Source organism: Drosophila ficusphila, unplaced genomic scaffold (genome assembly GCF_018152265.1).
Source record: "Drosophila ficusphila isolate 14025-0441.05 unplaced genomic scaffold, ASM1815226v1 contig_795, whole genome shotgun sequence".
Lineage (NCBI taxonomy): Eukaryota > Metazoa > Arthropoda > Insecta > Diptera > Drosophilidae > Drosophila > Drosophila ficusphila.
In genome coordinates, this window is record NW_025064741.1 from 137,146 (window position 1) to 164,425 (window position 27,280).

Consider the following 27,280-nt stretch of genomic DNA (forward strand, 5'->3'; position numbering starts at 1 on the left):
AAAATAAAATATGCCATTGCAAAGTTTATGACACTTATTGCTTGCCAGAAGTTGAGCCGATTGAGATGTCCAGTTCTGGCCAAAGTTTAAGTCGTTGGGGATTTAATTTAAATTATTTGATTTGGGAAATGAAACACCTAGCTATTAGGATTCCTTCGTATCTTTAGGGTGTGGCCAGGATTTAAATAAATATTAGAAACTATTTGATTGACTTGCAGCCATGTTTGCTCTTCAATAATGACACTTGTAAGATAACCATCATAAAATCTCAAGTTTATTTCAAATATTTTACTTCGATTAGCCCGAGCTGAAGGCCAAGTTGACAGTTTCTCGTTGAGCTGAACATTTTTATTTGGTCTACTCATTTCCTTGACTCCACCACATTCCCCTCGAGCCCACCAGCTGTTGACTTCAACTTATAGAAGCTCGGGATTTAAGTGTTATTGTGGGCAATTTGATACTTTCGATTGAGCAACAACATTTGCTTGTGCGTTCAACTGAAGCGTGCAATCCAGACGGGCCAGCCCCACCCAGCCAAATGCCCATCCCCAACCACACAACCCACACAACCCACACAAGCCACCCAACCAACGACCCAACCACCCAACCACCCAAACACCACCACCATGCACCACAAAGTAGTGAGAAACCCACCACAAAATGCTGTAAAAACACGCAAAAATGGCTGCCACATATATGCACAGCGAGTAAGAAAATAAATAATTCATAGATATCACAAAACCTCGTTAATTTACGGAACTAAAATAAAGTTGTTGTTACAAATAGCACGCAATCAAAATTTAGCTGTGATAATTTCTGTAATTTAAGTAAAGTGAACTTCAAAGGAAACCCGGGCTTATCTTGAGATTTGTGTACTTAAAGGGTTTCTTTTCAAGTGTACAACTCCCCAGCTCACTTTTTCACAAACTTCTCCAGACGCTTCGAAAACAAGTTGAATATAAATGATGTTGTGTGAAGCGGCGGCAGAATAAGAATGAGGGGAAAAGGACGAAGGATGGGCAAGGACTCGGGACTAAGAGAGATGTCTTGTCTGGATATGCGTGCGGGTTGTTGTGCTGGTTATTTATTTGTATGCTAAGCTGAAACATTCAAAATATCCAATATAAATCGTTAGCCAACTTCAGCCAATAAAATATAATGCTCACAGACATTTATAATCTGACCAACGCAGAGCCACACAAAACGCCATCTTTTTCAATCTGACGAGCTTTAAAAAAAGTTTAAACCACGATTATTAAATTGCTACAAATATCAACGTACTTAATTCAACGCATATTATGAATTTCGTTAGCTTCGAGGCTCAATCTGAAACTAACGCAAACGTTGGCAAAATAATCCTGTTGTTCGATTCAAAGCACATACATAACGCAATTATCTTTTAATGCGCACTTAATGGTAAATGAAATAGCAACAAAATACACTAACCATAGGTATGCTAAATCCCCTTTTGTTTCCTTGCCCAATTTAATCAGGCTTTGTTGCTGAACTGATTTGACTAATAAATGGCTTGAGGCCTTAATTACAAAAGGGCAGATGGAAAACCCAATTAAATTGGCACCGAGCTGCAGTAATTTTAACTATATTACATATTGTTAACCCAATTTGCTCCGTCGGAAAAAGGGGAAGTTAAAAAGCAGTGGAGAGGGAAATGTAGAAAGCATTTTTTTTTGTGAGAAAATTTTTCAAAACTTGATTAGCCAGGCACACGACAGAATACAGGACACAGGACCCTCCAATCCTCTCCACCGTCCACTGTCCGCCACTTTATTTCATTTTAACTTTTCTATGACGATGTTGCACAAATTTGCACAGCTGCGAAAAAGTTTTGCCACCAAAAACACAAAAAAAAAAAAAACAAGAAAAAAAAAAAGGAAAGGAAAAGGCAACCAGTGCAATGGAAACCCGAGCACTATCAGTGGCAAATTAATCCGACTCCAATCCGATGCCCCACTGGGAGTCACAGCACAAGTTGGAGTTGAACTTTCGTTGCAAGTTGAAGCCAGGTGGCCGGGATTCGCATTCATCACGGAATGCAACAGCATAATCGGGCAGTAGTTGCCCACCCGGAGTTTTGGACCTCAGTTCCACTCTGAGTCTCCCAGTCCCAGTCCCAGTCCCAGTTCACTTATCCATTTCGCTGCAGTCCGAATAATTTGTTGCACCACCTCCGGCCAGTGGCCATTGTGCAGGGAAAAGGAGAAAACTAATTTCAATATATGCTGATGGAATCGTGCTAAGATTTGTGCCGAGTTCATAATTACAAAGAAGGGTTTCGCAGAGAGGCAAACTTAAATGAATTTGAGGGGGTGTAGAGGGAAAAATGCAGCGAAGCCTTCTAATGCTAAAAATGCAAGCTGATAAAATGTTGTTACTTAAGTTGCGAATATGTTTACATCATTTGAAATATCATATATTATTTTATATGGTTTAATCTCAGTTCTAGCATTTTTTTTAGGTCGTTTAATCAATTGAAGCTTAAAGGGAAATCGTGACTAAAGTGGAAAATCACATATCCAACTTTACACCGAAAATGTGTTTGATTACGGCACTCCGAGGATTTTTCGCATTGAAAACCCATCTACGTACTGGCCATTTGTCGGCTGTTCGGAGAGGTGGAAATTCGGGGGCGCGATACCGTGATTGAATGGGTCGCTGGACTTTGGTGCTGTGACCCAAGTCTGGATCGGATGCCACATAATGAGAGTTATGGCTAATGCATTCAGGGGTTGGCTTTCCATCGGTTGGCTTTTGGACCAGACCACAGCCCACTAACTTGATGGATGGCCCAGGGCGTAACCCCAACTGGACTTTTCCGTTTTTCCATCCAGCAAACCAGCCAGCAATCCCCCCTTTGAACGGGGACTTCTAAAATGAAACACTAAACTTGTGTCGAGATGCAGGTGCAGGTTTTCTCTATCAGGATTTGCATAGTTGAATGTCTGACGACGACTGCGTGTGAGTGGAGCTTTTCCGTTTTTCCGGACTGCTTCTGTGGCCTTTTCATGTCCTTGCCTTGAACTGCCCCCGAAAGCAAGGTGAAAGTCAAATGTCCCTCCCCATTCAGCCACTCGATAGCTGCTCGCCTTTCAAAGGATACTCGAATAAATGTGGCTAGTCCATTTTTACTTTTTCTCCTTTTTGTTGCTCATTTTTAATTTATTTAATGGCCTGACTGGGGGTGCCAAACAAAGGTTAAGGTGGTAAATCATGGCTGTGGCTTATTATACTCCGAAAAAGGGTTGTTATAGCGAAGGACTTTGTTTTGCAGCACATGTTGCAATTTAAGAAGATTAAGAATTCGATATGGTCATCAATTTGTATTAGTTTCAGTACGGTAGTGAAATGGAAAATTTGAAATGTGCTGGTGCCTTAAAGGGGTAATGATTTCTTTTAAAAAAAGTAAATACTTTATATGATTGAGTGAAATTTTGTAGACCACACCTTTTTATAATACTTTTTTGAGCCCATTGCAATCAGTTCATTCCAGCTGTCTGTTTTCTCTACGCTCTGTTCAATCAGAAAAAAAAAAAAAAAAGCGAAATGGGCAATGTAAGTACCGCAAAAAGTGAATACCAAAGAGAATGTTCTAGGACGATATAAAATCGCATCAGGACGAGGGGATGAAAAAGCGAGACCAAAGAGCAGTTGAGTAAGCAAAAGAAGAATGTTGCTGAACAAGCAAAAATTTTATGACATTGCGAACAAGCTAGATGCGAGGAGCTTGAGCAGAGCGGCAAGGGAAAATGGTGCAACAAAGGAAAAAAAAAGAAGGAAGAAAAACGACTGAAAAACGCAAACACAATTATAACAAGTGGCAGTGGGCAAAACCACCCTCCCATTTCGCTTAGCCCCCCGCTTTTCGAGTGTGTTGACCAACAATGTTGGTCACAACATGTACACACACCGCCCATTTCGGCCCCGTTCGTCCTTCCACTAACAAGAACTAATATTTGACAGCTGCCTCAGAACCGAAAAGCCGGGCAAAAAAAACAAAAAAAACAACAAAAAGATGGAAGCAGCGTTCAACGACTTTTGGCTGATTTCATAAAAGGTCAAACAGAGCGGGAATAGAAAAACAAAATGCCCATAGCTCCAACAACGAAAGTCAAGTAGCCGACCGAGGGAGATGGCCAAAACCAAAAAAAAAAATGAATTCTTAAAAAATGCTAGCAACAAGGAGAAAACAATTTAGCATGCACAACACATGCTGCCGCTGCTCATTTTGCTGGAAACAAAGCGCACTGCGGAAATCTCCCTTAGGTGCCCAGCCAACAATGATGAAAAATAAAAAGAAACACCAAAAAAAAAAATTCGGGCGGAGGATATAGGTTCGCAAAAAACCATGGCGAAAAAGCAATATTCAAACCTCTAGAGAAATGCACACGCCACAACAATGTTGCAGGTACTCAGGTGATTGCAGCAGAATTAAATTACTACGCTAAAAATTAAATTACGATTGTGGTTTGCAACATGGAAATTAAAAGACAACTAAAACATTGTCATATAATATGTCAGTTTGCTAGTCGTTTTTTTTAAGTCAAAAAAAAAATATTGTTTTACAGTTTATGAAAGTCTCGTTATAAAATAAAGAAATTTCACAGATTATTTTTAACTTCACTTTATATAATTTTCTTTGAAAACCCTTATCACTGCCCACGAAATTCAAGAGCCATTGGACCCGTCCATAACCCAGCTAAGCGCTTTAAATAATTTATTTATTTTCCTTCGTGATACTACAATGGCAGCCCACGCCCATCAGCCACGCCCACATACGGAAACAACTAGCTTAATGAACCATTCAAACATGCCCAAACAAACTCGGGGAAAAAAGGGAAAGCGGGTAACCCAAACGCACATCAAACAATTCACAAAATTTAAGCGCACTTTCAGTTATTGTTATTTGAACCCTTTTTAAGCCTCACACACAAGGACACACACACACACGTGAAAGAGTACAGTGAAAGCCCCCCTGTCATGGCCACTTTAATCAACAAATGGAAAAAATTATATCATATATGCTGCGTAATAGAATTCTTAACAAATGTGCAGAAAAGGGAAAAAAATAAATGCTGAATAATTTGAAAATGTATGCAAAATCCCCCAAATGAGCAGCCATCAGTGGCAGTTGTCCTTCTTATCAATGCTGACACTCGTCCTTGGTGAGAGTTTGAGTTCTCCTCCCGCACCCCCTTTTCCCCCATTGACTTTCCCTCTGGAAAAACCCACCGACATCCTTGGTGGCGTTTTCTTTGTTGTCGCTCCAAAAAAGAATCTAATTTGAAATAAATGAACTAAATATGCTTAACACGCGCGCTCTCATACACAAACGTTCCCGTGCGCCACCCACTGCACTCAGAAAAAAAGAACGTAATGAATTCGGTTTATGTAAAATGTGAAAATATGGAAACAATACTAAAAGTGTAAATATAACAATTTTTTAAATAAGAAAGGCTTATGCAAGCAAGCCATGTTCACAAAAGCGTACATTTAAATGGTTGTTTTCAAATTTCTTTAAGTGTACCTAACCACATACAAATTCCCAGCCTTTCCACTGATGTCCTGGCTTGGGAAAAGTCCTTGGCTCGTATCGACTGGTCTTTTTTATTTTTTGGTCGGGTTGTTGCTCGACTGTTTTGTCTGGCGCATATGAAATAACTTTTCGTTAGGTTTTCACTTATTTTCCCCCATTCTTTGGCTCTGCAGTCGAAACAATTGTTGCCACAAAACGTACACACACACACACTCACATACATTTAGCCTGGTTTGGGTGGAGATTACGCCCACTGTAGTCACCATAAACGAATTTGCATGGAATTTTAATAAGGCCAACAAATATTTTTATTCCCCCCTTTTTTTTGTCGGCTTTCGTTCATTTTTTGGTTGCCTTTATTTGATATTTTTCGTCGCCATTTTGGTTTGTTTTCGTGCTGTGCTTTTTTTATATGATGTGACTATATTTTTTGCGCTGCCATTCAACTAAGCATAAAAGTGGAACTGTCATGACGGGCAATCAAAAATTTTAAAATATTCAAGTCCCTGCCTTGTTAGTATTAAGTCTTAAAAAAGCAAACATTGATTACAGACTTTTGAATTATGATGATTGTGTACTACATCATTGTAGTTTTCATAAAATTCTTTGGCAGTATATAAACATGATCCCAAAGTTGATCAAAATTCACAAAAACGCTTATGTATCTGCACATGAAGTGAAAGTCATAAAAAAGGTTATGGCCATGGCAATAACATTAGCCATGGTAAATCAGCAGCAAATAAAGAGCAGCACTTAATTCAAATTTATTGCCCATTTGTCTTGCAGATTTCCTCTCGTAACCCATTTCAATCGTCCCCAAAAGTATGCTAAGCTATATGGAATCCAAAACTGATTAGCTTGCAAAAAAAAAAACGGGAAACTGCTGTGAAAATTCATTTATTTTCCTTTTGTGCTCATCCTTACTATTCAGTTTTCCAACTGCTGTTGTGGCCGATGTTCGGTTGCACCGCGACATTAGCGACATGAACATGGCCAACAGACAAAGCCGGATGTTGTCCTGATTCGGAGCACAGAAAAAAAAACTACAATAAATTCCGAATATAACCATCCTATTAATGTCTTGAAAATTTCAAAAATGTTAAATGAATACAAGTGTGAAATAAAATGCAAAAAGCAGGTGTTTGCAGTCAAAGCACTTCCCATTTTTGTTAACTTCACAATCACGATTATATGTATTTAAACATCACTCAAAGTTGTAATAGAAAAACCTTCACTAAAAGAACTTTAATCGTACTTTAGCATACAGATTTTCAATATTTGTTATTTGTGTAATTTTAGCAGGGCGGAGTTGCATCAGTTGCTGACCCATGGTCAGGGGTTGCGGTTCATTCGAGTGAAAAGCCAAAAAACTTGTTCTCTGCCGGCAGATGGACACTGGACATGGAGTACTTCGGTTCCTGTCGCTTTTCTGGCTGTGAGTCACCTAACAACTGCACAATGATGTTGTTTCCCCCGCCCGAACCGCCCAGCATGTCGGGCTAATAGTTTTCATTCAGGCTCATGCACTGCACATTGACCACAGAACCAGAAACGAACACACCAGACACCACTTCACTCGGCACATTTGTCATTCGTTTGTTGGGATCCCATTTTGTCTGCCATATTTCAAATATAATTTTTGGAGAGGAGCTTGGATGAGTCTAATACCCAAGTAAGTCAAGAGTAGTCACTCATAATTTCTGTCTTTATTGACGATATGTTCCGAAGACGAGTGACATTACCCACTCCGGTGTCCATTCTCCCTTCGTTTCAAGTGATTTTATGATCTGATTCGAGTGTTTCGGTCTTCGTCATTGTCAGAAAACTAATCTGTAATGACTTCACCCTAAATTGGGCTGTTTTGAATATTAGCAAAAATGTTTGAAATCATTAAATTTAATTTTTTTAGTTGTTAATCTATAGTTATTTTTCTGGGGAATCACCACTTAATTCCCACTGCATTTATTCCTCATGCTAAGTGAAAAATATGCTGATAACAATGTTTTCTGGAAATCCCTACATTTAAACCATGCCATGTCGTTAATAAACGCGTCATTTGTATATGAGAAAAAAAGTGTGTTGAAATATCTCGATCTTAAAGGGAATTTAAATATGCACGTATTCAAACTATTTCGGCATACATTTATTGCTTAGAAGAAAAAGTAAAAGTGTAAAGCTATGTAATATTTAAATGGTTGTGGCTCAGACACAGGCAAATAAATTAAATAAATTGATGCGCAAGGTCTAGTCGAAACAAGCAAGCAATTTATTTAAATATACATGAAACTATAGTGAATGTATTTCCTCAAATACGAAAAGGGAGGAAAATCAAATTCAATCGTCTTGGTCATCAATCATTTTTGGAGTAGCCTAAAAAATATATCTCAATTCAAGCTGAGAGGACATTTCTTTTCATATATCCTTGGCCTTCCGCACATACTCGTATATATTTAAATACATATATAACGTAAGCAATTTTCACAAAGACATTTTCGGCTCATTTTTGTTCAAGAAATTGCTGCAGCAGCTGGACAAACACGATAACGATGGTCACCATTCGATTCGTTGCACGCAAGTCGAGAAATTTCGAAAATAGTACAATATAATTTACACACACACACACACACGTATGCGTAGCATGCGTACAGAAAATTCAATTCTGCAATTTACATCCGAATGAATGGTCCGAAGTCGAAAATTGATTTTTATCTTTTGTTCTCAGTAAATTGGTAAGAGGGAAAAATTGCTTAGATTTGCATATTATAAAATGAACTTCAACTTTACAGGAAATGTGTTTTTAGTTTATTGATAGAACTTTAAAAAGAAAGTTAAAGTTCTTGAAATTCAACCGAAATCTCTTACTTTAAACTAGGGTCAATATTTAACTTATATTAGGAACATTAGGGAGATAGAAAATATGCAAAATAATATGGATGAAGTGGAATAGACACCCAAATAACATTTCCTTGGCATCACTCTTATTATGGGTTTGGTGTTCAATGCTGCAGCTGCTGTCGCTTTGGTGGTGTCATGCAAAAACTCAATAAATTTTGCGCAAACGATTTATCATGAGCTTGATTACGAAAATGCAGACACAATCACAAATGTGTGTATGTATGGGTGTGTGCCCTACACACACACTCACACACAGACACGAGGAACCCATAGACACAGTTGCATGCATAAAATAATATGGCAATATTATAATAGACATACAACAATGGAGCCTCGCCTTTGGCAGCCATTTTTCACATGTCAGGGCATTGATTTGCAGTTGTTACACAAAATGGCGGCCGGGTACCGTTAGTAACCCACTAATGTATTGTTCCCAGCTTATGCGTGTGTGTGTGGGTGTTCCAAAAACCATTTTCGGGGTTCAAGAAAGGTTATAACTAAATTAGCATAAATTGCGGCACGAAAATCGACAACCGTAAATGGCCTGTGATTATACAACGTAAAGTGTCGAGTAAATGTTTAAGAAGCCCCCTTATCACAATAAAACATTAACAGGTTTCGCTTTGATTTATGAATGACTCCGGCAGGGCAGCTCTCAATTGAGTGGGTGGAATACAAATTAATAGATTAATATTTTATAATCGAATTTCGTTCGTGATTTGCATACTTGTTATGTCCTCAAGCCGACGCCAGGATATTTAAACCATCTCCCGGGGAGACGATGGCAAGCCTGAAATTATGAACTGCACTTTGCCGAAGAGCCGGTAAAACATTTTCCATTAAATTTAATTTACTGCCAACGCACCTCACCTCCGCACCACCGCAACCTGACAGGACTTCATCCAATGCATTTGTCAAAGCTCCTGGCAGAGCCGAACGTCAACCAAGTCCAAGTCCATGCAGAGTAAATTAATTAACTTTATTGTCTGGGGCAGTCCGGTTCGTAATTTGATTAAACAGCTCTAACAGCATATCCCATATACACACGTGCCTACATCAGTATGTTCTTAGAAACGTACATGTATATGGTTTGCATTATTAATTTGATAATCATTTTTGGTTGCATTTTTCAATCAATTCTTTTAAGCCCGCCCATTTTCATTTAATAGACTTAAGCTAATGGACTTTTAAGTGAACTGATAGATGACAATGTTGCTGTTCTTGTGAAATATTTATTAACGACAGGTTCATGATTTGCCAATAAACAAAAAATGTATTGGTGTTGAACAATGGGGAGGAAGGAATACTGACATTTTTTCTGAGCTTTGCATGTCTTTTTCAAATATCAACTTATCTGCCAAAAATAAAGTAAAACATAACGATAAAAGATTAAAGAAAGTTTAAAAATGTATAAACAGGCAAAAGGTAATTCAATTTTACTTCTTTTTGCTGTCTTCATTTTGACTAACGAACTGCACTTTTTAGCCCCCTCCTTTTTTATAAAGTAGAATTCTTTTTCACTGCTTCAGCAAAAAAATTAACTTGGATACAAACAAAATTACGATTTTTCAATGGTTTTATACGAGGCGTTCCTTGAAATATAAAAAGTCATTCCAATAAAATTTAGTATTGTGACTCAAAGTAAGTTTATTAAAAGAAACATGAAAGCAATTAAAATAATTATGTGGCATTCCTAATGGACTTGAGGGACCTACATAAAGTCTGATAAAATATAATGTATGACGCACATTTTTATGAGAGTTTCTGTAAAGCTTCTGATGGGCTTGAAGTCCACTACAATTTCTCATATTTATTTCCGTCTGCAGTTGACGATAAAGTAGAAGAAATGTAGATTCCTCAGAGAATTTATGCGACGATAACGGAAATTTCTAGTGTTTTTGTAATTGGTATAAAAACATATATACCGAGGACAAAAAGGGTCAGTTCAACTTTGGTCGGCAATCAAAAACGTTTAATATGAAAATCTTCAACATAAACTTTCTTAAAATTGCCCTGTTCATCGTGATGACAGTTTTACCTCCAGAAAATAAAGAAATATGGTAACAATTTTAACAACAAAATAAAAAATGAAAATAAAACATTTTTGCATAATTCCCAACAAAAAACTATGAACATATGTTTAAAACAATGAGGCAGAATTCAATAATAATAAAATATTCCAAGACATATTAAAACATATTAAAATATTCCATGACATATTAAAACACGTAATTAAAAATTAAAAGTGAATCATAATAAAAACAACACGCTTTCGTTGTACCCGAGTGTATTTTCTATTGTTTTCCTTTTTCTAAAAGTTATTTCCGCCTGGTTAAAAATTGTACTTTTCTAAATTAAAAATTATAACACAATGTACAAATTTGCTAACTAATTTTTAAATATTTATTTTTAGCCCTGCCTTTACATTGGAGTGCGCAAACACGGCCCTAAACCAACTAAATTAAACCTTATCAACAAATCGAATTAATATTGAATTTTGTAATTCCGATTAAGCTCACACTGCACAACAAAACATGGAAATTACTTAATAAAAGAACGTAAAAACAATAATGGTTTCAGTTTCTTTTTTTTTATTCTTGGGATAGTTTAAAACTAGCTTAGGTTATATTCTAGTTATCCAAATTATAAGATTCCCGTAATAAAATTTTATTTTCATAAAAAGTTTTTAAAATTGTAAGTATTTATAAGAAATGTGTGTTTTTTAATTTTATACTACAGCATGAAATTGTAACTTAGTAAATTTAAATTATGAAATAAATGCAAGACAGAAGTCATAAGCTGAGTGATTATATCTCTAAGTGTTGTCAGTTAGACTAAATCTCAGACAGATATTTTTCCCTGGAACCCTGCATTCATTCTGACAAATACAAAACAAATTTAAGTCAAAGAACCATCGTAAAAAAACCAGTTGATCAACACGAGCTTTGACGTATCTTTATACCCAAACCAGATATTATACTACGCGATTGCCTGGAAAGCTTGTCAATCCGTCGCGATTAGCAAACGAGTTCTACATTTCTTCAGAAGAGGCGCAGCGCATACGGCCGAGTTCAGGTGCAATTAACTGCAGCTAATTGAACCTGAAATCGAAGAGACATAGACCTGAGATTATGGGATTTTCACATTCAGCGTGGGGCAATACCACACGTTAAATCAACAATGCGGTTTTGCCCGATCCGCAAAAACAAAAACACTGATAAGACCCCTTAGGATTCGAGAGGTATAAAAGCTGATCGTTGTCACTGGTAAAGGCATCAGTTCAGTTCTCACTTCTGTTCTAGCTACTTCAAAATGAAATTCCTTTCGGTTGCCTTCCTGCTCGGCCTTTTGGCTCTGGCTAGCGGTAAATATACCTTCATTGATTGCTTTTTAACAATATAATAATACTGATATTTCAAATAGCCACTCCTCTGAATCCTGGCAATGTGATTATCAACGGAGATTGCCGGGTCTGCAATGTCCATGGCGGAAAGTAAGGCGGAAATACTCAACTACTTGGCGCGACTTCGGCATTAAGATGGAATATATATACAAAGCCATAAATCAGTTTTTCATTGGATTGATTATAATAAAATTCCCACGCTAATCTATATATACCTACATATGTGTGTGCGTTTGTTGTAAAACATATTTCGATTTAATCGCTGACCTAATTCCGTATACGATTATACACTCAATCGAACATCTGTCGTTGGGCATTAACGTTTCATTTCATTAATGCCTGGAACTGTTTGGCATTATTGCATTTATATTCAAGGCCCAAATGGTTGGCTGATTTAGCCCGGAATGAGGAGCCGCGAATGCAGTTCATTGATTTGTTGTAAAATTGTTGCATAATTTCATTCATTTGCTGTTGCCGCATTGTTGTGTGCTTTATTGTCTGGATTAAGGAACATAATGTACACTTAATGTGCACATAACTGTTATGTTAATGCGCCGGTGACACCTCCTATTCCCATTCCGATTTCCATTCACATCGATGGCTATTTACCCATTTACCCTCCAGGAATTTACACTGATTTATTATTTCCCAGAGCTGAAAGTGCGGTGTGCTTATTAAAGTTTTCGTGTTCCTTTTTCCACACATTATACAATCCTGTTGAAAATGTATCGTAATGAATGCGATATTCTCATTAAAAACTTTGCTTTAATTTGGTCATTATCGGATATTGTAATTAGATTAAGTTCACTGATAGTTTGACCAATAAAATAAGTTATTTCTAATCGTGAATTGATCAAAGTCGCGATGGTGAAAACAATTTATAATAAGAAGAATTTTTACAGTTGAACGTTAATTTTAAATATGTAATAGTCTTTTAAATCTTTTACTCACAAATCAATTTTAGGAAAGACAATTCTTCCTACTGTAAAACTCATATAGTATTTTATTTGCAATTCCATGAAGCTTACCTGCAATAAAAGAAAAGAGAATTTCTATTAAAGTAACGAACATGTCATTAAGCTCTTAAATTTAAATCTTATTGAAATATTCCAGTTCAGATCTCGCTTGAATTGATGCACTCTGCAATTTCGAATGCAGATTTATGTCCCAGCAGCGCCAATAATCAAAATGCATTTTTTGCGAATTTTTTTTTTTTTTTTTTGGTCTTTTGGCAAGCAAACAGAAAATTCTTTTCACTTTTGCCACAAACAGAGTCACAAAGGAAGCCGTGATGATGGGGGAATCATCATCAGCCCAACATGAGCTAGAGAGCGAAATAATTTTAGTACCCAAAGAAGCCCAATGCGCATAATTTAACTGAAGAGCCGACGTACACTGGCAATAAATTTCATATTTCTTTTAATGCTTAAAAATTCCTTTTTTTAATATTTTTTTAATTGAATAAACCAAAATTTTTAGATTAAGCTTAGAACCTAGATATTCAATCCAATTATACTACTTTTCAAGAGTTTAATAGGGATTCAACTATAATTTTTTCGGTACACAATTATCTCCATTTTTTAACTCTTTGCTTTAATTTTGTTCGATAGAATTTAGTCTTCAGTTTTTTCAGTGTATTGTGCGGTTGTGGGAGTGTCAGAAGTTAGGGCGTTGACTGCATTTCATTTCGAGTTTTCGACAGGCAGCAAAATGGCAGCATGCTGTGCGGCTGAAAGCCGCAGAAAGGCACAAAACAGTGGAGCGGCCCGTTCGGGATCGGAGGATATAGCCTGGCCATCTCAATTCCACTTCCCGTGGTGTTCGTGTGTGTGTGTGTTAGTGGGTGTGTATGTGCTTTATCGCATAATCTCGGCCCCTGGGCCTTGGCATAATTTTGCTGATTTTTCTTCTGGTTTCTTGGCAGCTATATGGACCGATAATGATGTTAATGATGGGTTCAGTGATGTGTTGCATACTTTTTGGCCGACAGTGAAAACTGGATGGGGAAAAACCTTTGCACAACCCATAGAAAGTTTTCATTTTTGCATATGGATCACAATGTTTTGTATCCCTTGTGGTTTTGTTTACATTGGACTCCCTTCTATCTGACTCTCAGCTTGATGGCGAGTTTATGGAAAGGCTCTTCAAAGTATGCTATAAACCTTTTATTTCAACAACTCGTTCAACGTTAAAGACAAAACACTAAAAACAGCAAGGGAAAAGCGAGACAGAGCCAACAAGAGCAAAGGAAACTTCAACAAACCACATCGCAACCCTCCGTTTTGGCCAACCCGCTTTTTCCAGGCTTTTTTCATTGCTGTTTAGCATAAAATTTACTGCACCGAGAAGCATTTGAACGTTGGCCCGGCCCGTAAATCCTACTAATCAAATTTATTACCCATATATACAGGCAGACCAACCGCAAGCTATACGTCGCACCTTCTCCTTCTCTCCCTTCTACTTTATATCTAGCCATCTCGTTCCCCTTTGAACTTAGACCGTGTCTGGCCACTTCAAATGCCATGGCAATATGCATATTAAATTTAATTAGAGGGACGGGTAAACATAAATTCATCCAGAGAAACACAGAGCACAGAATGACCAGACTTCAAAGGCAGCTTAGAGCTATAAGTCAGAATGTATGTTGAATGCACTTTTTTCTATATACTTTCAATATGAAATAACACAATAAAAAATAATTAGTTTGTGTGGTTTTCGGATAGTTTATTTTTAATAAAATCCACTCTCAGAATTTTAACAAAAGCTCAAGTTTTTAAGAAGTCTAATTACACAGTTTAATTCCACATTATTAAAGACCAGTAAATTTAATTTTCGAGAGTTAAAATGCGCCACTCTATTATATACAAATAATCGTTTAGTGAGGAAATGGGCGAAAAGCAAAGATATTACTGAAAATTAATTGCAGCCCAAAAGACCCAAAAACGTTGGTGGCTTTTCTGGCTAATTTTGATTATTTTACTGCAGCATTTGGGGTGAGGGTCCCACGTTAATTGCCTGACAGGCCCACACACTGGCTAACACTCACACACACACACAAAAACACACACACAACAATTTGTTGTGTGCACTCAATTTAAATGGAGTTTGGTCCCAGTTGTGGGGCTACTCTGATAGAATTTTTGCTCATTTTATGCTCTTTCCGGAGTTGCCGTGAATGTGACATTAATGAGCTCTTAGCTTATCCCACAGGCAAAAGGCTCTGCCGTTCCTGGCCACACAAGCTTTATGGCTATAATTTGTCCTTGAATCCGGAGTGGGAGTGGCAGAGGGAGTGGGAGAAGTTGGTGAGGAGGTAGCTCCTGAGTATGTTCATAATTAAATTGTTATTTGGCTAGAGAATATGGCCCTAAAACTGCCTGTTCATTTGAAGGTTGTAAAAGGTCGGCCCCAAACTCCCGATATCCCACTTATGTGGCTTTCAATGGGTGGGATTAAAAAATTACCTTTATGGCCAAATGAAATCCTCTTTTGTGAGTGGCCCATGGCAACCTTTTTTGTTCACTATTCGGTGGCCATTTCAAAGTGGCTTTCTCGCTCAAGTTCAACAAAAAGGCACTAGATTGGCAGGAAAAAGTTTTTGATTTTCCAGTAAAATTCAACATAATTCCTGTTTGGTAAGTCAGCTCAAAAATAAACTCTATGAACTTGTAATTAATTTCATTAACAGCATTTCTCCTGCGAGTTTTCTATGCAAATCTCGTTTACGTGGAGAAGAATTTAATTTGATTGTTTATTAGTCAGCGGCAAGGTGAGAGTTTCAACAGGGGTCATCGCTAACTTCATAAATTTGGATAAAAGTTTATGAAGATTAAATAAATCTAATAAGTCAAAAGTGCAAAAGTTCTACTAGATTTTTTATTGAGTTAAATCTGAACAGATATTTTGAAGCATTTTTAATCTCTAATTTTCAGGTGGCAATAAAATTAAAAAACATGGAAGTAAATAACAATGTATTGTAATCACTTGATGAGCGAGACAATCAAGTCCCCAAAATTTCATTAAAGTCTTATCTCACGCCACCGGAGGCCCCCAGACCGCCCAATTTGCGGTGCCAGATTGAGATTTATATGCCTCATGGAGTGCATCTCATAAATCTGGATCCCAGGCCCACACTTACACGCTCGTTTGATGTCAACCCCAAATCCTCGGGGAGGAGGTGGTGGTGGTGGTGGTGGTGCCGCAAAACACCTCAAATGTATCTATGATGAGCCGGAACAGCATTCACATGTGCCGCCAATCGGTGCCACACGAAATGCGGCATAATGAAGTTGCATTCGCCAGGGCGTTGCGCAATCAACAAAAATATACACAACACACGACACAGACACACGGTGATTTTATCTAAATCAATTCAATGAATCTGAATGCTCCAGCCAGAATGCAGGCAGCCAGATGCAGATGCAGACAGGCAGAAGGAAGTAACATCCCGCATGGGCTTTTCTGGATGATGACGATGATGCCGGCGAACAGAGCTAAAAATATATACACAGAAGCTCGGGGAAACCGGGAGATGGAAGCTGGGAATTCGGAAAACTCGAATACGGAATACGGAGTAGGGAGTACGGAATACGAAATACGGAACAACCGCCTCGTCGGAAGGCAAACACAATAACAGAGTCAGGCTGCGATAAGAGAAACAGAAACTCAAATTAAATTAAAATCTTTCAGTTTCAATTACGAGTTTTTGTGTGCGCCACTCCAGTTCCAGCATACAAAACACAAATTGCATTCAAAATGCATTAAAAGCAATTTGCACGAAAAATTTACATAAAATCCAGGAGGGAGCCAGAGAGAACGGACACGGTGACTGCAACTGCGACGGTACGAAATTATATTGCTATCAATTATAATGGCAATGACAAAACGCAAACGCAACACAAGGTGAAGTTGAAGGAACTTTTCACAGTCAAGCCGAAAAAAAACAGGGAGTGCCATAAGGGATGGTTGGAAATGAAGCGAGGGAAAATGAAGGGAGCGGGATCCAGAACAAATTGCAATGTTGCCAAGCGTAGTGGCAAAAAAATAAACACCAAAATGCAACAGAGGAACATCGAGGGAGGGCAGATCATCTGCTTACAAATATAGAAAAAGCAATGCATATTCATTTATATCGCGCGGAGTGTCAGTGATGGAATCGTGAGTTTGAGATGGATAAGATTTGAGTTTTGTACCCGGGAGTTCATAAAATATTATAATAATTCCTTTTAAATTACACAAATAATTTAAGTCAACCAACCATGTTGGAAAATCTAACTTTTTAATCAATTAATTTTGAAACAATTTACTCATATTCCATTCTTCGATTCACTGACACACTTTTAGTTTTTTATACTAATATAAATATATTATAAATGAATATTTAATTATTATTCTGGCCAAAGGCAAAAATAATATTTTTTAAATATATTGTAAATTACTCAGAATTCTGTCACTGCTCACCAAAGTGAAATGATAATATTAAGGTTATTTCGTTTCAATAATTATGACAAAGATCGCTCGAACATTTAACGTCTTCATCATCTCTACCTGAAGTGTAGCTGGGTATGTAAATGTGTTTTTGTTGACGCTGTTGGTGGTGCAACACAGGCACGCTTCGAAGGTGCAACCGATTGCCGTTGCTGCAGCACTCAAGGAGGAGGTGACTGTGACTTCTCATCCCGGGAATCCTTATGTGCTGAATCCTTATGGCAAAAGGGGGCGATGGCAGGATGAGGGGCAGGCTAGCAGGCAGACTGGCGGCAGGGGCAGATTGGCAGGCCAGACAGATTGCAGTTGCAAGCAGCCGGCGCCTGCCCCGCCCCCTGAAAAACCCCAAGCTCCGCAACCCGCCCCATTGACAGCGACATTGTCGAAGGTGTTGGGATATCCCAGCAATGAAGCCTTTTGTCTCCTTCCTGCCATCGTGGCTTTATCCCCATTCCTGCTCCTCGATTCCCTTCCCTTCGTGGAACATTGAATTATTGCTTGGTGCATGCTACAAATCAGCCATAAAGTTGCTGCTATTTCTGTTGGTGTTGTTGTGGTGGTGTGCCACCAAATGGTTGCAATGCTGCAGCACACAAGTGATATCTGCTTGAATAAATATTGTTCTACTTGTTCAACAGAATTCCGATTGATCTTTAAATTAAATTTGCAATCTGGTCCATAAGTTGCAGGTCGTAAGGAGTTTAAGGTGCAAATATATATACATATACTGCAGAAATGCTTACTTGAATTTTCAGTTCAGTTGGTATGTTTTTAGAGCAGACAAACTTTCCCACAAACAAGTAAATATATGACTTTGAATTAATTCGACGCATTCTCTGCATATGCATTTAAATATTTGGTTTGCTGGTTATTTTTAAGCAGAGATTTTCATAAATTGAATACACATAATAAAAATTGAATCCATAAACATGTATTTTAGTGATTTTTCTATTAGCTGCACAAGCATTTTTGGCCATTAATGGCAGACAGATAATGGAAATCAGTTTTATTATAATGCAAATTATCATAATGCTTTCATTTATGCAACGCGAATTCAAGTTTTCACATTTGAATGTTTATTAGTGAGGTCAAAATACACTCCATAGAAGAAATGTATGCATAAACTTAATAATGCTTGTCCTTGTTTATTGTTTGTTTTCTCTAGTGGAGAATAAAAACCCACCAAGGTTATAAAAATCAAAGGAAAAAATAGAAAGAAAATCACGAACATCCTTACAACCAGTTTTACTATTTTCTGCTCTTCTGGAAGTTGTTTCGCCATTGTGCAAACTTATTTCTTTTATCCCTCGCCATTTGCCGAGATTTGTTGAGAAGAGTATATACTCAGCTAATTGGAGCGGAAAATTAGCAAGTTTTATTGATTCGCTGCACAAGATTTATTGTTCCAGGCGCACTTACACTACAGCTCACCAAGGATCAAGTAGTGGGCGAACCGGATTGCAAAGTTGGTTCGGCTTTAAAAGTTTTCAACTGGATATAATAAAAAGCAGCGCTTTAGAGAAAGCCAAATCATCCGTCCATTCATGCATAGTTCGCCTGGATGGATTTGCATCAAATAAATGTTGTGGAATTCCAGCAATGCACAGGTTTTAAAATGAGTTTTTTCAATTTGTTCTTTCATTATTGTAAAAGCGGATTACAAAACATCTCCGAAAGCCCCTCGGGCACGGCTGTCACACTCAACCGAACATGAAAAATGTCCTGCAGCGATATTAAATTTTTAAACAAAAAAAAAGTTCTGAAAAAGAAAAAACTTTCCTTTGCTAAATCGGTCATGATATATACATATCCCTGCGTGCTCCATCCTCTGGCTAAACAAAAATGCAACTCAGCAAAACAAAATAAAACTTCATTCCCTTTTTGTTTGTGTACCCATTCAGTTTCAGATTAAGTGGGTATATAAAGCTTATAAAATTGTATAGCCTTACAAAAAAATTAATCAGGAATATAAATACTTTAACATTATTTTTAATAACTAATGACTCAACTCAAAAAAGACTTTCTTGACTCAGTTTTAAAATTGTCTTAAAACACTTAAAATGTTTCAAAACCATCTTGAACTTTCTAATATTTTAATAACTTTACACTCTTTAAACCTTTAAAAATATATATTTTTTTTTAATATATTTATTACCATTAATTAATTACTGAGTAACCTTTAGTCGAGACTCTGCGATGCACAAAGTAATCTTGCTTTTTTGTTGCTAAGTAATATGTATTTCATTTTGGCATTTGCCGCAAACACTCCAAATGCATTTGCCATTCCCTAGATTTAGCTCTTCCCTTATTTATGTATGCTTGTGTATCTTTTTATTGAAAACCTGCATTGGGGGTGGTTTCCTTTTTTTTTTTTGGGGGAGGGGGTTTGGCGCATGTTGCCTTTTGGGGGTAAACTCCTGCCGGAAGCGTGGATTTTTAATGCATGCTGGCTTGCCTCACTTGTGTGAAGTTTCCTTTTGGCGCCGATGCGAAAGTAGACACATGTTTCTATTCCTCTTCCTTCACTTCCATTCCATTCCATTTGGCTTGCCCCGAGGACAGTGGGCGTGGCACTAAAAAAGGGCGTGCTCCACATATCAGCATGCCGCACTATTGTTCTGTCCGTTTGTTGTTTCTATTTTTACATTTATTTGTCTTGTTTAAGCAAAACAGCTCTTATTTTCTTTGATTGCTTTTCGTTATCGATATTTTGTATTGTTTTTAATCATAATTATTTTATTCTAAAGAACCTTTTAAATTTCAATTTAATTTACCTCTTTTGTTGTGCAATATAAATTGAAAAACGCTTATTACAAAGCTTATCAGAATTTTGTCCAATGAACAAACAGGTTTAATAAGAAGTGTATACACATTTCAGAGGAGTTTTTCAGTTTAGTCCCAAAATAAACGCAGGTTGCATAAAGGTATTTGTTATAAATAGTGTTGATCTTTAATTGCGTTTTTATAGATTTTGTGCACGGAAATAAACATTAGAATAAATCCTTATTTAGTACGAATCCAAAAATAAATATTTGCTTATTGCCAATAAATTTATTTGAAATCTATCTTTCCTTATTTACTTTTTCCATTTAAATAAAAAAGAACGACATGCAACTTTGAGAGCTACTCTGTGGAAATCAGGTGCAGTTTGCTTCTCCCTTTTTGGCATTTTTACTGCTTGCTTTTCCCCACTTTTCCCACTTTCCACTGCCGCCGAGAAAAATCTGCAACAAAAGCCGGGACAATGGAGGCGGGTGAGTTAGGGAGAACTTAATCCTGTCGCCGAAGGAATGCCGTGACAAATAGTTTTCCCTGTCAGTCGCCGACCGTACATATGTATATATTACCGGCGCAAATGCTAAGGAGTGTGGTTTTCGCCAAGCTGGATCACGTAGCTGGGCGCGATTTTGTCACTTGCAACTGCAGCTTACTTTCGACACGTTCGCGTCGAATGCATCTGCAGTTGGAACAGCCAAAACCCAAACCATCGCCGGATTTGCCAGACAGACGCATTTACATTCGGTCTGGCTCGGGAAAGGGAGCCCGTTTAGGAGAGCTCAAAAGATACGAATGTATCTCGGGGATGCGGCTGTTGCGTGTGTGTGGCATGCAACGCCCCTGAAAACACTTTGCACCCTGGATGCAAGCTGTGTTTACACTCAAATATTTCTCCTTTTATAGCAATGCGGTTGCCGCCTCCAAAAATCCCCAGCCTCCCTGGAAAAACCCTCGTCAAGATTTGCCGGCGCTCGTCGTTAAAGTTTTTAGTGGAGTGTAATTAGTCTTTTCCATGGCGTGTTCTCGTTTTTTGGGGTTTTCCCATTTTCCTATTTTCTTTTCAAATTTTTTTCCCCTTTTATTTATTTTTGAGGGGCGGAAGGTCGGACTCTGTTTGAATAGTTTTGAAAATCCTTTGCGGCTAACACTAATTTGATGGTTTGGCATGTTTAATTTGTTGGTCTTTGTTTTTACGTTTATTTTTGGAGCGTCGGTCAGGAGGTGAAATCCACATAATGGGAAAATAATTGTTGTGGAAAACATTTCGCTGGCCGTGCTTGCGGCCAGTGGAGGAAAAGCGATGGGGATGCGGACCCTGATTGAAATAATTTGAAATTTAAACGAATCTCTTCAGTTAAATTGTTTATAATAAATGGCAGGTCAAACGTTATGAAAATAATTACTTTGGCAGGCAAAATTCAAACGCCTGAAATTCCTATTAGCAGCAATAAGTACATCAATATGAATTAAATGGATTATTTATGATCAAAACCGCTGGTAAATACAATTTACCAACGCATTACAGTTAAATATATTTATACTTTACTTTACGGATTATGTTCACGCCATCAACATTAATTTAAAATATTAATTTAATTTAATGCTCGGATACTTTTTCTGTGACATATCTTTACACATTTGTGTAACAAGCTGTCTTTCTAATTTCTTCGTTTTCCAATTTATTTCATTCCTCATCTAGGGTATCGATTTCGTTTTCAATTTAGCAGCAGCTGAAATCTAACCGAAAACAGTAACCAATTTGCTGTTGAAGAGAGTTCAATCGACATTTGGCTTTTCATTTAAACTTGAGCAGAAGTCGATGATGGTTACTGGAGATACAATTGAATTCAATTACTTAACGAAACTGTGTCGAATTCTGCACAGACAAACGGGCAAAGACAAATATAGAAATAATGCTGTACAGCTTCTCAATTGGAATTCGTTCAAGTCAAGAAGCTGAAGGAGCGGAAAGAGGGAATTTCTTTTATAATCGTCACATGTGTGTTGAACTGCAACTGTTGCATTCGAACGGCAAACAGATAGAGATACATTTTTATCCGTATCTCTCGCACAAAAGTCATCGCCGATTGCTGCCAACAAATGAGCTTAAGAAAACTGTCAATTTCATTTGAAGTTTTCGCTTCATTCCACTCGACTGTTCGTATCCGTAAGATACGCTCTTGCCCAACCTCCTCAATCGCCTTTGTCAGCTCCTCTAGTCTGCTGGTAATAAATATGTGTAATATAAAACTTTGATGGTAATTATTTTTCAGCACAACACCCGCATGGAATTCCCACATGGGAGGCAGCCATAAATTGAAAACCCCGGCACTCCGCACCCCGGGCACAACTTCTATCTATCTGAAAATGGGGAGAGCTGCAGCGTGTTGGGTGTGAAAAATGAAAAGCATCCATAATCTAATTTTATCATTATCACAGTTGTCTGAGCTAAGTGACGTCACACGCTGCATGTGCAAGAAATGTCTCAGATGAGTGGAGTCGCAGATGAAACGGAATGGTAAAAATTACGAAGAAAGTTCGTGGGGGTTCAGGGTTAGGACTTTCGATACCCCGGAGGCATTCAAATTGAAGGGGCTTCTATGGATCGTCCCACCAATATTAAGTTCGTATTTATATAAATGGTTTCGGAACATGAAAACATATGAAGGAACTGCTTTTAACTTTGTAAAATGTAATTAAAAATATTCACGTAATACGAACTATTGAATACAAACTCATTTCTATAAGAAATTTGTAAAGTTCATGTGTAATCTTTTTGAAAAGCGTCACAGTTTCATTGTTAAAATGTACAAATCTGGTACCTACAATTTCGTTCCTTTTCCTTCCTCGACAATAATCATACCTTCGGAATACTTCGCTAGAGGATATTAAAGTGGAGCCCTGTCAGCGAAATGGGAAAAGTGTATTATTGTGTAAGAAAAATCGCCTGGCACTTGACTTTCCCGGCGGCAGCAGCAACGGCAAAACTGCAGCTATTTCATGCTACTTTCATGTGACTTTTGTTTTTGTCAGAACTCCCCCACACTCACCCATAAACACTGAGCGAAAAAAAGGAGGAGAGGGGGAGAGATCGTGAAGTGGAGGGGAGGGGAGAGGAGATGAAGGGGTGACCATTCAGCATCCTGCTTAGCTTTTCTCCGGTTGTCCTTGTGCTTATTGTGCAGCTCGGCTTTCCTGTGTCTGAAGTTAAGTGCAACTCTAACATTGTGCAGCAAGGAGATAGCACGACATTCCATTGTTGTGTGCTGACTACTCCCTGAAAAGACTTAATTCACCCCACTCAGCCCGAAGCCAATTTGGTAGGAAGTCCCCCCAGCTGTCCTTCGATATATATATGTATGTATGTATATAAAATATACTCGTATATATTCGTGGGTGGGGACAACTAACCGACTCTATTACGCAGCGTGGTTGTTCCCATTGTTGCTGCTGCATTCAACGCAAATGGCGACAACATTCAGACACTTTGCGAAAAAAAGTAGGAGAAAATGGATCCCGGGGGAGGTGTAAGGTTAAGCTTTCATGCTGCCATCAAATATCCCACCAAACTTTAATTTGCTAAGCTGTGGAATAAAATGAAAAGGTGAACCGAAACTCCTAATGAAAGGACCTTTTATACAATTTCACACACGAAAACGTTCGAAATTCCTTTTGTGCAAGTGATACATACATACATACATTGTTAAAATTGTAAAAGAGGTTAAGTACCGACTCTTTTTAAACGTTTTTGACAACTTCCTTTAATTTACATACCTGAAACGACAAAGAAGAACATATTTCATTAGAACATGTTAAAACAAGTAATACAAATGTATAAATTAACAGGAAAATGTGTACGAAAGAAATATATTTTAAAGTCTTTTAAACAACAACCATAAAACTAAACATGTGTTAAAGGCACTCAAGTAGATTATTTGTTACACCGCCCTAAAATGCTATTAAAACCCTTTCAAGATGTCTATCGATTCCGAGATCCAAAGAAGCCAATCGTGGGGAAAAAACCTTTTTAAATCAATCCCACTCCCAGAACAATTAAAAAGATCTCCCACTCACACACGCATCCGTCCAATTAAAGATGCCCAAGGAGCTCGTAAACTGAATCATTTACCAGGGGCCCAGACAGGTCAGGTACTCACAGATGTCAGCAGTAATTACGAGTATACACATACGTAGCTCTTTTCTCAACGAGTTCGGTAAAGAGGTAAGAAATCAATTGTTAACACCAAGCAGACACTGGCGTGTCAGTCAATGAACCGCAGAGCGGGAATGACATGCAACATGAGCAATTGTGACCTCGACCCTTCGCTTGAATAGGACGACCCGCCCACGTTCCAGTAATTCATGCATCATTAAGCCAGGGCAGAAATAAAAAGAACACCAGAACGGCAGAACGGCAGAGCAGCACAAACAGTTAAACAATAATAGCAATAATCATAATAAGAACAATAGCAGCCACAAACAGCCAACAGATGCAGTAATTAATTCTATGAAATTTACGAGCGGTCAATGTGCGGGGCGATAAACTTCAGATGATGACCAGATGACCCAATGGCCAGCAAGAAAGTGGGCTTTTAATCCGATTGTCATGACTCAGCAGGCTTATCGATTTCAATGGACCCTTTAACAGGTGAATGGGTGATGATATTGCAATGATTTCTTAATTGAATACGAACTTTATTTGAATACCAACAATCTTACAGATTTATGGGTTTCAGCCATGTAAATGATATGGTTATCGTGTGATTTATTGGGCACAATTCAAATGCAGATTTGCCAACTAATTTTTCGTGGCAATAAATTTGTACAAGTTTAGTGGCTGCTGCTGTCAGGCAATTGTGGAAAGTACAGAAATGAATTTTTATACCCCGAGTCTGGACTCAATGAACGATTTATGATATCGCTTTGTCTTGTAAGCAAACAAACACACATACGCCTGCATCTGTTAAATGTTTACATGGCTAATTATGATTTATTTGAGCAATCATTTTTCTCAACGCAGCCTGCCAAGTATGCCGGCGAATATATAGACGAGAACGGAAGCTTCTAGGCAATGCTACTCTGCTTCTTTGGTCTCTCTATCTGCCATCTCTTTCACCTCTTCCCTCTCTTTCCTTTCTTTTTTGGGGTGGTGGTGGTGGTCCTTGAAGGACATAGTCGCACTTGCAGGCGAATGTCCCTTCGGCGTCTTTGTTTATCTAAGTTAATTACAGCAAAACATTTTTAGGGTCGCTCGCTTTACTCCCACTCTCTATCCCTTTCTCCCCTCTCTCTCTCTGTCATATTCTTCTATCTATCTATCTCTTTCTGACTTCGCTGACTGTGGTGGGGCGCTTGGGTATTCACGCATGTTTGGGTGCGGACAGTTCCGCTGATTAATTGCTGCTAAGCATACAAGCCGCCATTATTCAGCCGCCATCACATAAAGGCCTAAATATACATGGCCAAAAGCGTGGTTTTAGCAGGGTAGTTACTCTCTATACGCATTAGATCCTTCAAAATGCTCGGGTGGTAAGCAGGGTATCTGGAAACTTTCCAGATGGCTTATGCAAATCCTTCTAACTTGCTCAACTTTCTTATCCCAATTCCGAATTTCAGTTATCTATAGAGAATAAACCTTATAAAGAATTTGAATTCAGCAAATAAGAATACATTATCAAAACAGTTTTATAAGGTTTATAAGGGTACTTATTTATCATCATTTAATTTATCCAAAAAATATCTTTCCATTCTTTATCATGTAAATTGTACTCCATCCATTTATTTACCTAGTCTCTTTTAATCGATAATCAACCCTTGTGTGACCTTTACATGATTAACAAACCATTAATAACAATAATCAATCAAAACCCATGACGACCCTTTGAACTTTACCCTACGTCACGAAAAAATCGAATCCATAAACCAGCTGCGCCCAAAATCTTATCAAAACCATAAATAAAGGAACCTCTAACGAGCTTAACTAATGACAAGCCAGCAAATCAATTGCTTAACAGCCTAGCACGAGATTCTTACATAATTTAGTTATGTTTACATTTATTGGGTAATACTTGGTGATTGTCTAATTTAATCAAGCCATAAATTATATAAATAGGCTGCTTCTTTGATTGAATTATAACTCAGGTGGTGCACAGAAAAAAAAGTGAGAGCAAGAAGAGATATTTTCCAGAATCTTATAAAATTCTCAGTAAGGTACTGGTTTTGTGTTTTTTAAATATTTAAATAAAATCAATTAATAGTTAAAATATAATTCAAATATGTTCCAAACTCTTTTGATTATTCAAATAAAGAAATATTATTCTGTTGTCTATTTTATTTCTGTGTAGTTGAGACTAAAGAGACTACTCTAAACTTCTAGCTGGGAATCGGTGAATATTGAAATGCAAATGCGAGTGAAAATAATTTCCGACGCCGCCTCGATGAGGATTGATTGTCGAGTGACGTGGCCAAGTGGCCACGTAGGGTCCTTCCAGATCCTGCCACTCCTACGCTCTCCGGATCCTGGCCTGTCCACTCCCCACTTATTGTTTGCTAGTTTGCTAGCTCGGTTAGCCCGTGTCCAAGCTCCCTGGCAAGGAAGTCGGCTGCTTGCTCAATGAATAAAGAAACAAACAAACAAGAATTTCGTACGCTTGACTGCATGTCTGCATGAGCGAATGAATGAATGAATGACTGAATGGGTGGGTGAGTGGGTGAGTGAGTGACTGGGCGGGTGAGTGGTGCAAATGGCTGAATGAATTGTCGGTGGGTTGTATAAATCAACTTGGCGTTTATCTCAAAGCAAATAAGTCAACAGTGTAGACGGATAGCAAAATGCAATGTGAATGCGAATGCGAATGAGAGTGCAGGGGTCAAAGGGCGGGGAGACGGGTGGAAATGGTGGGTGTCTGAATTGGTTTGCCAGAGGTCAGGGGAAACTTTCCCCGGCTGAATGTTTGTGTGTGTGTGTCTGTGTGTGTGCGTATCTGTGTGTGATGACATGGACGATTTAGTTGCGCATCCGTTGGCAGCTTCAAGTGACCCCATCAACCTCAAGCTCCTACTCAGATCTAGAATTAAGATTTTGCACTCGACAGACTCAAGTTGGAATTATAGAACTTTCAAATTGCAAAGCAGAACCCACTGAATCCGAACGAAGTCCAGAATGC

At 38.0% G+C, this 27,280-nt stretch overlaps 2 protein-coding genes and 1 long non-coding RNA gene across 4 annotated transcripts in view; 2 read left to right on the forward strand and 1 right to left on the reverse strand.

Moving 5' to 3' along the window:
• Positions 1-27,280, reverse strand: part of LOC108100944 (semaphorin-1A) — a 129,096-nt gene that overhangs the window by 66,512 nt on the left and 35,304 nt on the right. The gene's annotated exons all lie outside the window — the stretch shown is intronic.
• LOC108100945 (bomanin Short 3-like) lies at positions 11,681-12,069 on the forward strand. The gene is made up of 2 exons (XM_017205091.1): positions 11,681-11,810; positions 11,870-12,069. The coding sequence occupies exons 1-2, from the start codon at positions 11,759-11,761 to the stop codon at positions 11,941-11,943; spliced, it is 126 nt and encodes a 41-aa protein (XP_017060580.1). The 5' UTR covers positions 11,681-11,758; the 3' UTR covers positions 11,944-12,069.
• Positions 20,164-23,729, forward strand: LOC108100946. Of its 2 annotated transcripts, none has more exons than XR_001772018.2 (2): positions 20,164-23,475; positions 23,542-23,729. It is a non-coding gene; the product is annotated as an uncharacterized LOC108100946 (long non-coding RNA). The 2 variants fall into 2 exon arrangements; XR_001772019.2 differs by having other exon boundaries at positions 20,164-23,471.